Here is an 18,420-nt window from a genome sequence, read left to right as displayed (position 1 = left end):
TTGGAAGGAAAAATAAAGACTACAAAAAGAAGTACACTGGAAGTCAGACTGTAAGATAACATTACACATTCAACTAGCCAAAAATCTCTTTAATTTAAAGGATACTGTCATCACATGCCAGGTATTTATACAGAGACATATGTACGAACAAAATTTCCTCCCTAAAAGCCATGTATTTTTCCATGATAACTTTACAGTAACCAGAATAGAAATCAATGCCTTTACAGCCTGCCTGCTTACCCACTGAATACGCTTTTAGAATTAAAGTACATTATTGCCACTCAAATCTAAACATTGCACTTTTAGGGAACTGTGCTTAAAAATGGCTCAGTGATTTGTTCAGTATGAGGACTATTTACAAAGGTAGCCATTTATGTTAGCAATAAATAATCCTGGAATCGACAGAGCGATCTGGCTCATGCACACCCTGGCTGGCTGCATGCTACTAAAATATGTACACCGAGCGGCTGCTTCCCAGCTCTCCTTCAGGGTCAAAGTGCGTTCCTCTCCTCTCCACACTCCCTTCAGTCTTGCTTCTGGGGGGATGCATCCTTCCAACTCGATCACCTCAGGCCATCCTTCGTACTTGTTTGTATCCTTATTGCTCTTTATGTGCTGTTCAAAGGGGCTTTTTATCTTAATGCCCTTCCCACCACAGAAGACTCAGTTATCTGGAAAACCAAGGCTGGTGATGGACCTACTACCCAGCTCAGCAATGGGCCTCCACGCCTCATCAGTAAGTTTGGTTGTTCCATCGTCGTGTGTTGCCATTAACACGACTGTTCCATCTGGTATGTTCTTCAGAAACTCAACGAACGGTGCCACATCCCCTCCCCACATGTCAAAATATTTGGTGTCTAGCACTCCCCCTGTTTTCCCATTTACCAAGGCAACATTTATTCCTCTTCCAACATTGTTCTTAACACCACTCATCAAAACGTTGTCTTCTAGGCAGATCTTGGGCCCCACGACATTGGCAGCTCCACTGGCCATTTCAAAAGCAAAATGCTTCTCAGGGCATGCTTTTGAGATTCCACATTTGTACCTGGGAGGCTTCGTAGAGTGAGTGGCTGAGTCCAGCACAGACTGAGCAAATAGATTTCCTAAGCTTGCATCCATTTTAATTTCAAATACTTGAGAAATAACACAAAATGTCAATACAAATACTGCAGCAGCCACCATCAACTTTGCAGCTCCTGCTACCCTCATTTTCGCTTTTTCAATCTATGGCACGTCTCAGAAATAAGGTCAGTTTCAGAGGGTAGTCCATGATTATCACAGTGGAAACAGATAGGCTGGGGCACTGGCAGAGAACTTTACATCCTGAGCCACAGGCAACAGGCAGAGAACAAGAGTATTTGGGGTATTCTATTTAAAATCAGAATAAATATAAAATGATTCATAATTTATAAGGATGTCTGATCCAGAAAATATGATAAGACCTTATAATCAAATATTATGGCAGTACTCTAATTGATATAGTTGTTCAGTATTACAGATAGACTTCTGTTGTTCATTTTATTTGGGTAGTAGCAAATACAAATTCTACCAAAACAAAAGAGTTTACAATGCAATGAAGAGTCACACTATCCTGACAGATGCCTGCACCCTATAGAATTATTTTTATGTTATAAACATGAATAAAACATCACAAGAAGGGTTCATGCTTCCACGGGTATATGGAAAAAGCTTCACAGAAAACCATGGGATTTTCTCTTAAAATTAAACTATCAACTTTATGATCATAGTAACTCATTTTTATAGCTGAAAAAACCATTACACTAGTCACTGATATTTTGACTGGATCTCTGTTAAGAGAATATATAAATAATATACTTGATTGTTAGTTTTCACTGTTATTGTATTTAAAAGCTGTCTTCTCTCAAAGGTACTATCTAGATAGTGAGCTTTATCCTGAGGATAAAACCAACCCAGGTTAATGTAAGATTTAAAAATTTCTTACTATCTAAAAATATTGGCTTGGTGATGGTGGCTTACATCTTTAACCCAGATGTCACACCAGAGAGAAGAATTCTCCTAGGTTCAGAACAAATGAGTGACAGAGCACTGTCCTATTTTAGGACTGAGCAGACTCCCAGCAGACTCTCCCATGATCTAAATCTCATGAGCCCATGGGTGTTGCTGATCATGCATAAAACTCCCAGGCTTCCTGGCATCCCTCAACAGGAGCACTGAAAGGTCTGTGTTGAGACAACAGGGTTTTCTGATGATAAACAACAAAGGATCATGTATGTATCTTGCTATTTAGGGAAATTATATCACATTTTGTTTTCCTCCAAACAGCTAGTAGACATTACTAAAAATTATAGCATTGGAAATTCATGTGATTGACAAAATCTTTCCAAAGATATTTTCAATCTTCTAACAATGTATGCTTTCTCTGTCACAAACTCCAGTAGTTCTGGGTTTGCTTTGACTGGTTTCCCTGGTTTAGAGATTTATTACCTCTGGATCTCTGTCCCCATCTCCATCATCTATGTGACAGTGTTCCTGGGAAACTGCATGGTGTTGCATGTGATCCGGACTGAGCCAAGCCTGCACCAGCCCATGTTCTATTTCCTGGCCATGTTAGCCCTCACAGATCTGTGCATGGGGCTGTCCACTATCAACACAGTCCTGGGTATCCTTTGGGGCTTCATTCAAGAGATCAGTCTTGATGCCTGCATTGCACAGTCTTATTTCATTCATGGTTTGTCCTGCATGGAGTCCTCTGTCCTCCTTGCCATGTCCTTTGACCGCTACATTGCCATTTGCAACCCTCTACGCTATTCCTCTATCCTAACCAATGACAAAATAGTGAAAATTGGAGTGGCCATCTTATGTAGGAGCTCTATGCTCATTCCTCCAGTCATCATCCGCCTGAAGTTCTTAAATTACTGTCGGCCTCATTTCCTCTCTCACTCTTTCTGCCTGCACCAAGACTTAATTCGAATGGCCTGTGGAGACATCCGTTTCAATAGCATCTATGGTCTAGCCTTGGTAATTAGCAACCTGTTGCTGGATTCAGTACTCATATTAATGTCATATATTATGATTCTGCACACAGTTCTATCCATTGCTTCCCAGGAGGAGAGAATCAAGTCCTTGCAGACTTGTGTATCTCACATCTCTGCTGTTTTGGTTTTCTACATCCCCATCATTGGTCTGACCATGGTTCACCGCTTTGGGAAGCACCTCTCTCCACTGGTTCATGTCCTCATGGGCAACATCTACATCCTTTTCCCACCCTTGATGAACCCCATTATCTACAGTATCAAGACTCAACAGATACGAGCAAGGATTCAGAGATTGTTCCTGAAAGGAACCTAGGATCTTAAATCTGCTGTGAATATATATTTGAAAGTCAACTTGAAGATTTACAAAGGGTGAAATTCAGTAAGTAACTGTGTTACCTGGTGTTTAATGATGTTTCACATGTTGTAAATTTTCTCCTTTCCTTTTCTCATAGCTGCTTTTAAGCCAGTGCAAATGACTTCGATAGCACTGTAGTTAACTTTACAAACTAGAATATGTAAAGGAAATTCACTCAGAATCATCTTTTTAACCTGTTTTCAACTTTTAAAACTTGAATTAAACATTTATATTACTTCCACTTTTCTTTATATATCAAGTTGACTTACTCATAAATTCCATATCTTATGTGGCCACTTGCACATGTGTACTTCTTTTTACATTCATTAGGAAACTGATATTTTTTGGTTTATAGCCTTTGATGATTATTATAGATCAGCAATTATCTTAATCTATTTTTGTTCATCTAAGCAACATATTAATGGAATAAATGAAATCCCAATTATTTCAGCCACTTAGCACATAGTAAATGAGCAGCCTGTGAAACTGGACTGTTTAGTCACTTAACCGTTATTAAATAAACAAAAGAAGCAATTTCATTGCTATGTTGTCCAACACTCCACAGCTTCACAGGTCACCACCCTATAGATGGTAACAGAGATACTCATGAACATATGAATAAAGACTAACACAGGAAGACCATTTAAATCATACAAAAATATTCTTTGATTCATATTTTCTCTTTCTTAAATCTCCAGTAATAGTTACAACATTGCTGTGACTATGTAACAGAAATTACCTACTAACTTAACATCTCCTTAAAAACTCTGAGGTAGATATTATTCTTTATTCTTTAAATGGACTTTCAACCAGCCACATCAAATTTTAGGGTGCATTGTATGAAAAGAGTTGGATATATTTTATGCTTTGTTTATTTTCAAGTCACATGACCGTGCTTTCCTGCCTCCCTTGTGGGCCTCTTTTAGTTCAAACTGGTCTGACAGTTGCTATAAAACATTTAACAATAAGCAGAAGTTGACAAAACACCAAAATGAACAACATATAAGGTAGGTAACATTCCTTTGTTAATGTAACCTTCCTTAAAATATTCATATTATTTATAATAAAAACATTATAAACTGCTATGTTCAACATTCATCCAATAATTTAAAGCACAATTATTGAAGTACAATCACAAAGAACCTTATAATTATAAAATGTAGATATAAAACCTGATGAGTATGTTGGAAACTATTTACCACCATGAACCTATTACCATGGCTGTATCAGAGTTTCCCACATGCGATTGCACTCCCTCAAATTCACAGCCACACTTATTTCTAGCTTACAGTTTCAGTGTTAATAAGGTCACGTAAATTACATAGTACCAGTTTAGCTTTTTCTTCATCCTTTATTTCACTTACAACAATGTTCCTCAGATAGTTAACAAAAGCTATTGGGGTCCAGCCCCTCAATAGCCTTCACCCAGCGTTCCAGAAGAGACGCAACTGGTGGTGGATTAATCTGAGAGATACTCTAATAAATCTACATACAAAAAATTCTTTAGTCCATTCATTGTATTCTTCTGAGTCAGTTCTCTCTCTGCTTAGCTTCTATTCTGCTCTCATGCCTAGCTCCTTCCTTGCTGGATTTCTCTCTGCATTCATCTGCTGTACCCTCTAAAGGTTATCTTAATTCCTTCATCTTATTTCTGCCACATCTGGCTCTTCCTCATCTTCCGTCTCATCCTTCTAGTTCTTCATCTAGTTTTCCAATAAAATTGTCCTTTTAGTCTCTGAGGTTTACAATTATATATCCATGCAATGGCAATGCTCTGGTTAAGGCAAGGTCACTAGGCTTGAATTCCCTCAGGGTCAAAAGGAGAGGCAATAAGATCCACACAAAAGAACAGTAGTTGTCAGCCATCATTCATCTGCAACCCAAAAGGAAAGTGACTAATGGGGAATAGAAAAAACTGAGGGCTAAATTCGGTTAATATCTGAGTAAGGGGCTTTTTATGTAGTCAACTATATTCTTAGAAGTGGTTAGTTAGTGTTAGGAGTCTATCAGTGACAAGTGAAAATAAAACTGCCTTATTTTCCTTTGGCCCCTTATCTGTCCAAGCTGTCTTGGTTTCTGCTAGTTTTCTGGCAGGGTGGGGGTATGCATTCCATACCAGGACAGCCTGAGTCAGCTTCACGTACCGTACCTGTAAGTAGAAACCCTTTAGTTCTGAATTAATAGTTAAAGGTAGATCTAAAACTAGAGATAAGACTTCGAAAAGGGAGAAAGTTAAACTTAATTAGCACATCCACCAGGCCTTCTCAAACAGATAATCTGGGTGCTTAAGTTTGTTCTTACAGAGTACAGAGGTATCTTTGATAAGATACTTTCATCCATCTGTAGATGGTCCTGGCCGGATGCTGCTAATGACAATAATTACAGAGAGGCTTAAACTGGGGTTCTGACTGTGTATAGTTGTCAGCACAGAAGGTTATCTAAATATTCCATTCATAGAGGGGAAATGGTACCCAGTAAATGATGGAAAAGCTACAATAGCACGCGAGGAATTCATAAAAGGAGACAGCTAATAATCAAAAGTTAATATTACCAAGACTTCTTGAGCCTTGGCCTCATCCTCTGAAGAGTTCTTAACTCCTCTAGGTATAGCTTTGTGATAATCAGCTGAATTCCTACTTCTTATATTTTTTTTGTGGCTTGCAGCAGTTATGACAATCTCTTACTAACTGAAAGTTCTGATTTTAAATATTTATAGCTTTATAATTATTATTGAAAAGAGCCTCACAAAAGAAGACAATTACATTCTTTGTAATAAAATGTACAAAACAGACTTCTTAGGAACATAACTTATAATTCTTAGCCTTAATCTTCAGAGCAATGCTAAGGATAGTAAATCATAAATCTCAACATCTCTACATCAAACCATTAAGAAAAGTAGTTTAAAGTTACTCAAAAATAACGGTGAGACAATTTGCTCTGAAATTAACATTTCTGCTACAGTTGATATTGTATTTTACTGCATAGCCTTTTCCTTATTGTACTTTTTAATGTTTTTCATGTTACAAGTAAGAATTTTAAAGTTGTCCAGAAACTTGTGAACAGAAAACAATTTGGGACAATTATTTTTTAGCATACATTATAACACAAGCAATTCTGCTGTAGTGATGTTTTCACTTTATTATCTAAAGTTTTCTGTTTAAATAAAATTGTTTAAAACTCCAACTTTCCCTTTTATACTTAAAGAATTTATTTTTTTTTAAATTTAAATTTATTCTTCTGTCATACATTACTTCCTGACTGCAGTTTCTCTCCCTCTACTCCTCATGGTTCCCCTTCACCTATTTCCCTTCTTGCCCAGGTCCACTCCTTCTCTGTTTACCTTCAGAAAAGAGCAGGCCTCCCAGGGATGTCAATCAAACACAGCATAACAAGTTACAATAATAATCTAAACTAACCAAATATACTTTCTGCCCAGTGGAAGTTCATAATTTGTGCTAAAGTATTCCTTTCCTCCACAGGTCTCTTTAAAACACACCCATGTGCATCTCTTGTCATAAGCACCAAAATCAAAGATGACCTACCTTCTAGGATCTTGTGAGAGGGCTGGGGAAGCCTGCATCTTCAGTGTGATGATGCCTAGGTTACCTAGTTGACATTTACACCTTGCTTTTTTCCTTGAGGAATCCAACTTTCTGTGACCTTCATTGAACTTCAATAGATTTTTTTCTCCTGTATTTAGTGACTCATTTATAACTTTCATCCTTACTTCTCAAGCTTTGAAACCCATTTTCTCTTACTTCTCAGACTCTGACATTTATATCAGGAGCATTGCATAAATATACTCCTGCTCAAAGTCTTCAGAGCCTTGCAAATTCAGGAGTGGGATCTTGCTGTGCCTTGTGAGTTTCCTGTAGGCTCCTTACACTTTTGAAGAAATGCAGTCTTATTTTACCCTTTCTCAGACTGGCCATTTTATATGGGCATCAGCACTCCATTGCCTCTCTGCCATGGTTGATATGGCATACCAGGGGATTTTCTTCAGATAGTTAAGCAGAAAATCGAATGTTACTGAATCTGTATCTTTGATGCACGTTGGATGTCTATCTTTTCATAGCCCAACAATGTAAGCAATGACAATAAAATGCTCAGCTGAACCTGAGAAACTAATATATTGTCTCTATTACCTTTCTACATGTGCCTCTTTTCCTCTTTTCATGACAGATTCTTCTGGGTTTCCTTTCTTTCTGCTTTCAACATCAGTTTATCTAACTACCCCAGTTCCAGCTTTTACTACAATAGTAACTAAAGACAGCAGGACTCTAGAAACAGGAAAGGAAAGCCAATTACTTTCAAATATTAATTAAAACAAAACAATCAAGCAAATGAACAAACTAACTGAAAACTGAAGAAGGCACACTGAGTGTTTAACTAGTGTGAGAAGAATATCATGGACAGGATAACAAAATCTCTATCAAAGGCAATGACCCACACTCTGACTGCTCTAACAGAAAGAGCAAAGAAAGGCCAGAAAATGTTGCAGTTGCCACTTACAACATATTTGATTTTTGTGCGAATGTGATTATTTTATAATATTAGAAATCAACAACTGAATAATTTGCAGCCTCTGGAAAAAGTAATAACCCATGGAGGTGAAAATAATGTGTAATTTATCATCATCTGTTTCCTTTGTGATGCGAGAATCAACCTGAGAGTTTAGTGCATACAGACAAGTGCTGTGCCACTGAGCACACATATATTCATCATCCAGGAATTTTGAAGATTTTTCCTGTGTTAAATTTGAGTCAACTATACCTATATACAGACCTACCTAACACTTGACCTGTCCACAATTTAGTATAAGAACAACTATGTAGGAAAAACAGCCTATACTATCAATCTGAATGGCCTTAGCACATCTTAGTTTAAAACATATTCCCATATGTCAGTTTTTTAAAATATCCAGTGTTATTATTTTTCCATAAAATAGGTAATGGCATCTAAACTCAGAAATTTGTGGCACATATTTCATCTGCACAAACGACAAGTAAACAAACTGAAAACTATGCAGACCACTTTGGTGAATATTGTTCGTGCAAGGTAACACTGGCATCAGTTGAAATTGAGGATGATCAATATAATAGAAACTAGTTTTTTAGTATAGTAACAATACCACTTCTTTGAAATTTGAAAGAGTTCAGTATATTATTTCCTATATGTGAAACCTAATCAAACATTATAATATGGATTATCATTGATGAATTTTACTTATGCTAGATAATGAAGAGACAACAGTGTATCATGCTTGATCCAGAATCACAGATTTATGAAAAGTGCCTGAATTTGACAGGGATAGCATAAATATACATGGGAATGCTTAAGCAAGATTACAAAGATTAACTCTATTCCAATGAGTGAAGACATATAGAAGAACTTGGATGTTTCCTAATTTTAAATTGTTAGCATTTCTAATCAGTCTGTAAACAATTAAATTTTAGGAAAAAATGTGTTCAATTACAGATTCCAAACACAACTGAAAGGAAAGTGAACCAAAGCCTCTTGACCAAATCTTTTAAAAATCTGAAATCCAAATAAATTTGGGTATTAAATCTGACCACTATTGGCTTATACAAATAAAATGCTAAAATTGCTTAAAATTAGCTTCTGGAATTAAACAAATATTCAATGAAAAATCTTCCCATAAGGATCATTTTTTTTTGTCATCCTGGTTTCTCCATTGTAGAAGAATGCTCTAACTAAACGTACTTTGCCAATTAGCAAATTCATGTTTTCAGATTCATGATCCGCAACCTCTATATTAATTGGAACAAGGCCCCAGAAGCTCCTGTGCTCTGTGTATGCAGATAAACAATTCATTGTTCTTATAAAGCTGAGAAGTGTATTTTTAATTTATTGGACAACTTGTCAAAGGAATATTTTTTTTCATGTAATTTAATGATTTTTCCCCCAGAGGTCAACATACATACTTAGAAGGCTAAATAGTCATACATATAAGTAGGAGGATTTGTTTGAGAAATTTTAAGCATAGACAGAATCTGGCTGACTAATTCCTCATTGTGTGGCAGCCACACTGTACCATTGTTCCACATTTTGTCGCTTTGACAAGTCACTCATACTCCTTTCTTCAGTGTCACACATGATCATCATTGAGTTATCTATCCTTTTGCCACTAATTCTGCCCCTCCTTCTTTATGGTGTTCAAGTGTGATTTGCCTTCAGAAATCCAAACTCTTCCACCCAGGCCATGCATGGATGATGATGTAGTTCACCAGCTGGTGGTGTCAGGGTACTGAAGAAGCAGCCAGGTAATAGTACATCAGTGGACAGATTCTCTCTCTCTTTTTTTTTTTTTTTGTATGTTTGCTTGTTTTTTGTTGTTTGTTTTGGTTTTCAAGACAGGGTTTCTCTTTGTAGCCCCAGCTGTCCTGGGACTCACTTTGTATATCAGGCTGGCCTCAAATTCACAGAGACCTGCCTGCCTCTGCCTCCCAAATGCTGGAATTAAAGGCATGCACCCCCATCACCTGGCAACAGATTCTTTAGGAATACATTGCATGGTAGACTGTATCTTATCTCACTTTTCCTTGTTCTTAAAGTGAAATAAGTAATAATATATTATAGAAGTTCTATACTTGAACACAAAGAGTAGAGGCCTAAACATTGTAAATATTATTCATGCATAATGTTTCAGACACTAAACATGTAATTACTTTTGCTCTGCCAATCCTTATAATCAGTCTATACATATTTAGACTTCATGGGTTTTCTATTAAAATGTTTAAATAATGATTTTATTTATTTCTTCACGATTTTGTACATTTTGTTTATATTCACTCTTCTCTCCCAACTCTTCTGAGATCACCCCCACCTCGCTACTGATTCAATTTCTTTTTGTGTTCTCTCTCTCTCTCTCTCTCTCTCTCTCTCTCTCTCTCTCTCTCTCTCACACACACACACACACACACACACACACACACACACACACACACACACACAAAATAAAGATACTCATAGAGTTCACTTGGTATTGACCAACCACTCCTGGGTGTAGGGCTTGCCCTGGCATTGGTCAATATATCAGGGATGTCACTGAATTTTTCTCTTCCAGCAGGAATCAGATTCTTATAGATCCATTGTATGAGTAAGACTTTGTGTCCCCAAACCCCATCTTCTGTACCAGAATTTTGTCTGGCTTGACTTTGTGCAAACCTTTTGAGCACTATTGTTTTGCATTTTTTAGGGTAGTCAAGAACCTGAGACTGAATATACCAGGGCCCTAGAGGAAAACCAAATACTATCATTCTTCTAAAAACCAAAACATAGTAATAAATTGACTCCTAATAGCATTGTGCTATACTCACAGATCAGAGCCTTGTTCAGCCATCATCAGAGTAGCTTCTTGTAGTAGATGGGAACTAACCCAGAAACCCACAACTGGACATTCTGCAGGGACTGAGAGACTTTGGAGCATTTAGACTTAAGTGAAATGTCTTCATCAAACCCTCTGTGTATGGCTCAGGGAGCAATGTGGAAGAGGGGGCAGAAAGGTGAGAGATGACTCAAAGGAAACAGTACTTTCCAGGCACAAAAGGACCAAGGGACATGTGAACATACAGAGATTGTTCTGCAGCATTTTTAAAATCAAATTGTTTGCTTCAAAAATACCCTCACAAATAAAAGCATATGCTTCAGGCTCATTTAACCTTAGGAGTGTATAATGACAATGGATAATTTTTTTTCATATACCAAGGTCAAATACACATGCCTGAAACATGCCTGGATTCTTTTCTCCATGACGAACGGGATAGGATGAGATTATTGGAAAGCTATATCAAGTTTACTTAGGTATAGAGAAATCTTAGAATCTCAATGTCTTATCCTTTTTATCTTTGAGTTGAAGACCTCTCCGTCTACATTTAGGATGCATACAATAAGGATGAAGTATAACACATAGCAGAGTGTCAGTCCAGGTAAGACTCAAGTACTCACAATGATTTTTCCTATATCTGAAAATCCAAGGAGAATGTTTAATAAAAACGTCAGTATGATGGACTTCTGCAGTAAACAAGATACTATAAAATTGATTTAAAAAATACAATGGAGAGTTTTCTTTATAGTAATAGTTATGTTCCTTTGCAGTAGAACAGTGTAGATTTGATTTCTTATGAAATGGTAAGTGACATTCACATTAAAGTTCAATGCCTGCAGAAAAGAAATGTCAAGATAAAGGTGAAGAACTTCAGAGTCAAGACATAACAGCTGCATAGATGAATTGGACTTTACTAATCCCTTAATGCAACTCTATGTAATAAATACATATTCGAAGAGCCAAGGTTAAAAGTAAGTCAATGACAGTATCTTATTATGATTGGGCAGAAAACATAACATACAGAAAATTCAGCATTGATTTTGTTTCCTGATTCACAGAACCAAAGTATAATCAAGACTATTTTGTCTTCATCTCAACATTCAGTGTAATGAAAGCTTTAAGTGAAAGCCAAGGACTGAACAAAACATTTTTTTAATACATTCAAGAAAGGCAGTGTAAGATGAACACAGGCAACTTTCAATACTCAGAAATTTGATTTAGCTTGAAAGAGAGTTTATTTCATGAAAACCGACACTTCATACTTCATGCATGTATGGACAGGGATAAACTCAATCTTCGGGCATGCATAACTCTGCAAAGGAATAATATTGCAGTAATATTATTTAACTTCAACTCAAAAATCCACATGACTAATTTTGTCATAAGCTTAGACATTGATCCTTTTGCTTGAATCTGCAGTTGTGCTCAGTGCAGCCAGGAATGCTCAGACACTGCATGGAGCATGTCAAGTTTAACATGTGCTATATCCAGGAATGCTCATGCATAACACTGCACAGAGCATGGTGAGTATGCCCTGTGCTAGCATCATTGTTTTTTTTATGGTTCATTTTTAACAAATGAACATAAGTCACTGCCCCAGATTCTAATGAAAATTTGTGCTCAATGGGAATGAAAGCTGAATTTCTCTCTACAACTATATTTGAAAGAGTTTTATTCCAACTTAAGTCACACGTTTTGCTGGTAGGAATCAAATTGTCACACTATCTACTCACTTAGCTCTATCTCAACTTTTAATGCATAGCTTAGAAGTTCCAAGTTCATCTTCTTTTGGTTCTGGAAGGTGTCCTTGGGGAAGGACTAAGGAGGGCGTCCTGACACTGCCCTCCAGTGATACCCCAGGGCTGACCAGCGAGTGCAGAATGTGTTCAGCACTAACTTTATTACAACTACATGTAGAGGGGACCCTGTGGATTCTGCCCAGCTCCGACTGCAGGATGCTGATCTCAGTCTCACGTGCTTAAGTGTTGCCAACTCATAGCTTTTTACTTTACTCCTTGACTTTCTTATCTTTTATTCTTATGTTGGGATTAAAACAACTAGAAATACATTGACTCTTAAGATACTACTTTTAAGGTTTGTCATGCATAGCCAGAGAACAATTAATTTAATTACTTCCCATAAGAGCCTCATTTTTTTCTATAAACTCCATTGCATCTCTTGTGAATTATAAAATGTTTCAATTTGGCTGAGAAAAAAATCACTTATTCAGGTCATGCTGAGCTCTGGGCCTTTTTTTTCCCTCATACCGTGGGGGTGTTTTGTATCTTGGTCCTCTAGTCATTTGCTCATACACATACAAGGAATTAGGATTCTGACAACTGGGATATTGTGTAGATTTCTCTTCTGGAACAGCCAGTTTTCTCCATTCTTACATTCTCAATGTATAGGTCTTTTTAAATTCTCAGCAGTGATAGTGATGACCATAGAAGTTTTATTCTTTCTAATTTTTATCAATTCCAAGGAATTTATTAGTAGATGTGAGCTTTATTGACAGACTTCAATAGGCACACATTTCATTTGTAGAGTTAGGCAAATGTTTTGAATATGTATGTTTTGAATTTTGAAAAATATACATTGTTATCTAATAATTCTACAGCTGTGTATATATTTTCCTTGCCATTGCTAACAGCTACCTGGTGATAGATATTATCAAACAGCCACCACCATACTCTTTTAATGCTTTCACAAAAAGGAAGTCTTAAAATACTCCTGTAAGTGATGAAAAACTACAACCAAATATATTTAAATATATTTTCAAGATACAATGAAAGTAAGCAAATCTAAATCGTGTATAATTTATGGTAATTGTATATCTAGTAAAGATTATCTAACATTATAACAATTGTCTTTAAGGTTATACTGTATAAAGAAAACAGGAATATCTATCATGAAACAATATTTAGTGTAATGTATCTTTCTTGTAAAAGAGAAAATTGATAGAGTATTAAGTTTTAAATTTATCTTAGCTAAAACATTTTCTTAAACATTTCTATAATATACATGACATTTTATTTGTTCTTTAACTTTATATAAATACAACACATATATGGGACTATATGAGTCTGAGTTGGTGCCTCTATGTATTTGAGATCATATAACATGTATCATTCTACATTACCTCATTTCTTTCTAAAAGACTTAAAGCTTCATCTCCATAGAAGTGCTTAAGTCCAAGTTCTGTGACAGTCCTACTACATTACAGTTTTAAGAAACATCTTAACAAACAGATCCAGCGCACTCATGACATTATTCTTTAGGTCACCTTCACTTTCAGTGCTGTGAACATGCATACACATTAGAGAGTTACATGTGTATTTGAGTGAATAGTGGAGATCACTCTATATTTATTCACTTTGTTTTTATGTGCTGTGACATCCTATCATTGCACTTACTTCCTAAGGGATACCTGTTACCAATATTACTAACTGTAAATATTTCTGGTGGTGGAAATTCTGTCTATATCACCATGTATAATGACCTAGAAGGAAACTGGTTTTTTTTTATTTATTTAGGGAGAAATAATTTCAACTAATTTCAATAGTTTAATTAACACACACACACACATTAATGAGGTTGGATTCTCTCTATTGCAAAGTGTTGTTCTTATTCTTAAAGATTTCAATGTTGCTCTAGTATTACCTGAGAAAGGGAGAGAAACACAGGTTTCTTTCTGTCTGGAAAATCCAGTATTCATGAGATATAGGCTAGTTTTCAACTGATAATAAAATAATACATAGATCATTTTCATTTTATGCTTGGCACTTTTGAAGCTAAATATTTAAGAGCCCATGAGGACTAATAGTCATGACCAAAATTGAACATCTAAATTCTAATCTTGAACTCAGAGCATAAATGCTCAGGGACTAAGTCACACTGCTAATGTGGTACTTAAATGTTCTATGAAGTATTGTATTATTATATTTACCTATTTTATAAAAACAGAGGGTGAATATCTGGCAGATTAAAAATGGACTTTTGCTTTTCAATTGCTTGGTTTGTGAATATGGACCTTATTCTTAGTTCTTCTGGGGATATTACAAGTAACCTGAATATGAAACAAAAATTAAGCTGTCCTCAGACTACTTTATTCTAAACAAGAGACAAAAAAATCAATAAGAACTCAACACTGTCTCTTTTACTTCAGCATTATTGTCATTCTCACTTTTAATGCTGCCACAACATAAGATTTCAGGAGAAACTTCAGATGCTCTTCAGTTATGTAATTTCTAGGGGAAAAAAACATTAAGATCACACTTCTCTGTTTACATCAAAAATATGCCTTACTGAAAGAAAACATCTGGAAAATCCTCTCTTGAATTTGCTTCGTCTTCACTCCATAAATGATGGGGTTGAGGGTAGGAGGTACCACCACATTGAGATTAGCAAAGAGAATGTGCATGTGACGTGGTATGCTGTGGCCCCCAAAACGGTGAGCAAAAAAGGTAAAGAGAGAAGGTGTATAGAACAGAAGGATGACACAGACATGGGAGCCGCATGTACCCAGAGCCTTGAGTCGGGCATCTCGAGAAGGAATTCTAAATACTGAATGAAGTATAAGGGTGTAAGAGATGATGATAAGCACAATGTCCAAGCCTATGGAAAATAAAGGTACAGTCATTCCATAGTAAATATTGACTTTGATGTTGTCACAGGCCAACCTAGCAATGCCCATGTGTTCACAGTATGAGTGCCGAATGATGTTTCTCCCACAGTAGGTGAGCCGATAAACAAGAAAGACCAAGGGGAAACAGATGAGGAAGCTTCTAGTCACAGATGCCAGGCCCATTCTGCCAATGACTGATGGGGTTAAAATGGTGGTGTACCTTAGTGGAAAGCAGATGGCGACATAACGGTCAAATGCCATAGCCAGAAGTATGGCAGACTCTGTCACAAACATAAAGTGGAGAAAAAACATCTGAGCCACACAGCTAGCAAAAGAAATGCCTCCAGCTCGAAACCAGAAGATTGCAAGAACCTTTGGTGTGGTCACTGTGGATAGAATGATATCAGCCAGGGCCAACATAGAGAGGAAAAGGTACATCGGTTCATGAAGACTGTGATCAGTGGAGATCAGGAATATTAATAGGGTATTGCCTGCAAGGGCCACTATATACATTGAACAAATGGGGATAGAGAGCCAAATGTGTGCATATTCTAGTCCTGGAATCCCAATCATGGTATACCAGATGTCTCTGAGGTTGGTGTGATTTGAAGACATTGTCATCTCTTCTCTGTCCTCAGATACTGGAGCTTGGGACTGAAGAAAAATATAAATTACAAAAAATTATGGTTATTTTGATTAGATTATCATGAAATATCACTTTGTGAAACTTATACAGTAACAATGGGTTGACACATATGATTCAGTAATTGCTAGCCAGGTACAGCTCATTAACAGGAAAATAAAAACTTAAAAGGGTTTGACAAAAATGATGATTATAATGAATAGAAACAAACTTTAAATGTTTAGAAACCATGCTAAACTTATATGTTTAAGATCAAACATACAAATCCATGGATAGGTAAAAGGTTTTGCATACCATAGCTGGTTTTGTTCAGTTGTTCATTTTCTTGATTCTTAATCAAAATACTCTTTACTGAAGTTCCAGAATTGTAGTGGTTTGGATACTTCTTATTGTCTTCCTAGAAACACAATACTGCTGAAGTCCATGCTAACTGTCATCTCTGCACTCTAATGTAAACACTGCCATAAAGTTATTGTGTTTTTCCTTATTCTAGCAACGCATTTTTAGAAAATAATAGAAATAGATAAAATCTTCACTTTGCACAGCCTTGTATTTACTAAGTGTAAACCTGGAACTATCTTCTTGTTTTACATGATCACAGTCCACATTTGTTTTAGCTTAAACAACACTATGCAGCATGAGCATTTCTTTAGAACTAGTTCAGTTTATGCTATTCTCTTATTTTCTAAGTACCACTTTCCTTCCCCAATGTCCCATCTACACTGATTCTTTTTCTCCCATTAAATCTCCCAAATTGTGTTTAAATATTAGTATTTTCTTCTTTATTTCTATTTCTGATGAAAGATAAAGAAAGGATTTTTGTGTTAGATAAATCAGTCATGAAAGAAAGGCTATAAATTATCTTGACATAAGCCATCTGTAAAAAGTAGTAATTCCATTAACCCATATAAGAAGTGAAGTGAGAATTTCAGGAATTATAAAGATAAACATAAATGTATTTTTATTGAGAAATAACAGAGAAATATTTTGTTTCTAAAAAGAAATAAGTGGATGAATTCAGAAGGCTGTTTTAAACATTCATAATGCCCTGGAAAGAGAAGCCTCCCTTAACTATATTTACCTTTGGTTTCCCCGATGCCATTACTATCGTGCTTTCCTAATATATTCTCACAGTTCTGCCTTGTAGTGTTTCTGCTCTTACTTTTGTTATTACATTGCTATCATCATCATTGCCATCATAATCTATCATTATTAGATTTATCTTTCAAATTATTGTATCAAAAATAAAATGAGAGGAAAATATTAAACCATGGCCAGTGTTTATAAAACTTTCAAAGGATTAATAATGGTCAAGTTCCGTTGCATTGCAAGGTGTTGGAAATATTGAATACATGACAATAAGTCACCATGACTGGTGGTAGTGAGAAGATAATTATTTAAATAAAGACAAAATATAACATGAAGGATTAAGGATTATTGGGAACTTTTCTTTTAAATGCAAAAGAGATGAAGTTCTCAGATTGGTCTATGTCAGAAGAATTAGGTGATGAAGAATTTGAAGGAAGGATCTTAACAGACTTTTTTTAATTAAAAGTATACCGTTATGAAAAACAGTTCAATAAATGTGGGTAACCTGCTTCCTTAACTAAAACAAAATGAAACACAGGGAACTGGTTAAAGTGCATGTACGAGATTTTTGGAAATACTACATTTGAAACATCTTTGTAATAAAATAAAAGTCAGTACTTATTTGTTCTAATCCTCACATGAAAAATAGCTGAAAATTGTCCACCACAAGTTCCAGCTATACTACTTTGGGGCACATACCCAACAAATTCTGCATCTTATTACAAGATATTTGTTCATCCATATTCATTGCTGTTCTATTCATGATAGCCAGATTACAAATAGTCTAGATGTCCCTCAACTGATAAATAGATAATGAAAATTACTACATTTACATAGTGTTATATTATTATTCAGCTGCTTAGAAAAATTAAATTTCCAAATAAATGGATAAAGCTAGAATCAATTATCCCGAGGGACATAACTCAGACTGCAAAAGACAAACATTGCATGTTTTCTCTTATATGTGGATATTATCTTTTTAAATCTTTAGATATGTGTGTTTTATTAGAATAACAGAGACTTTAGATCATTAGTAAGGGATGAGGGAGTAGGAGGGAATCTTCCATGGAAGGGAAAATACAACAATGTCCTCTTTATAACAAAGAAACTACATTAGGAGAATTAAGTAGACAGGAGGATGTCAGTACAGGGTAAAGGAGAGAATATGGGGAAAGACAACTGACACTAAAGGCATCTAGGAGAGACATAGTCATATTACTGTAGAGACTTCCTAAAATACATACATATATGAAAGAAATTTAAATAAAATCATCATATAATGGGGTAGACAGTGCCCCAACTAGACATCTTATGACACCAAGTAGGACTCCAGTGACAGAATGG

At 35.9% G+C, this 18,420-nt stretch overlaps 2 protein-coding genes and 1 pseudogene across 2 annotated transcripts; 1 reads left to right on the top strand and 2 right to left on the bottom strand.

Annotated features, from left to right (window-relative positions):
• Positions 1-351: 351 nt before the first annotated feature.
• Positions 352-1,244, bottom strand: LOC102929123 (protein FAM3C pseudogene; annotated as a pseudogene).
• A 1,144-nt stretch (positions 1,245-2,388) lies between these two features.
• Positions 2,389-3,330, top strand: LOC102925997 (olfactory receptor 51V1-like). Its single transcript, XM_006978998.3, has one exon. The coding sequence runs from the start codon at positions 2,389-2,391 to the stop codon at positions 3,328-3,330; it is 942 nt and encodes a 313-aa protein (XP_006979060.3).
• Positions 3,331-15,008: 11,678 nt separating this feature from the next.
• LOC102925680 (olfactory receptor 52Z1P-like) lies at positions 15,009-15,965 on the bottom strand. The gene has a single exon (XM_006978997.1). It carries the CDS (start codon positions 15,963-15,965, stop codon positions 15,009-15,011), a length of 957 nt encoding a protein of 318 aa, XP_006979059.1.
• Between the last annotated feature and the right edge of the window lie 2,455 nt (positions 15,966-18,420).

Source organism: Peromyscus maniculatus, chromosome 1, assembly GCF_049852395.1.
Source record: "Peromyscus maniculatus bairdii isolate BWxNUB_F1_BW_parent chromosome 1, HU_Pman_BW_mat_3.1, whole genome shotgun sequence".
In the NCBI taxonomy this organism is placed as follows: domain Eukaryota; kingdom Metazoa; phylum Chordata; class Mammalia; order Rodentia; family Cricetidae; genus Peromyscus; species Peromyscus maniculatus.
The sequence above is the reverse complement of the archived record's forward strand: the minus strand, read 5'-3'. Positions and strand labels throughout refer to the sequence as shown.

Bases quoted from the DNA above. Each gene is read 5' to 3' on its own strand.
- LOC102925997 (XM_006978998.3), top strand. From the start codon at position 2,389: ATGTATGCTTTCTCTGTCACAAACTCCAGTAGTTCTGGGTTTGCTTTG.
- LOC102925680 (XM_006978997.1), bottom strand. From the start codon at position 15,965: ATGACAATGTCTTCAAATCACACCAACCTCAGAGACATCTGGTATACC.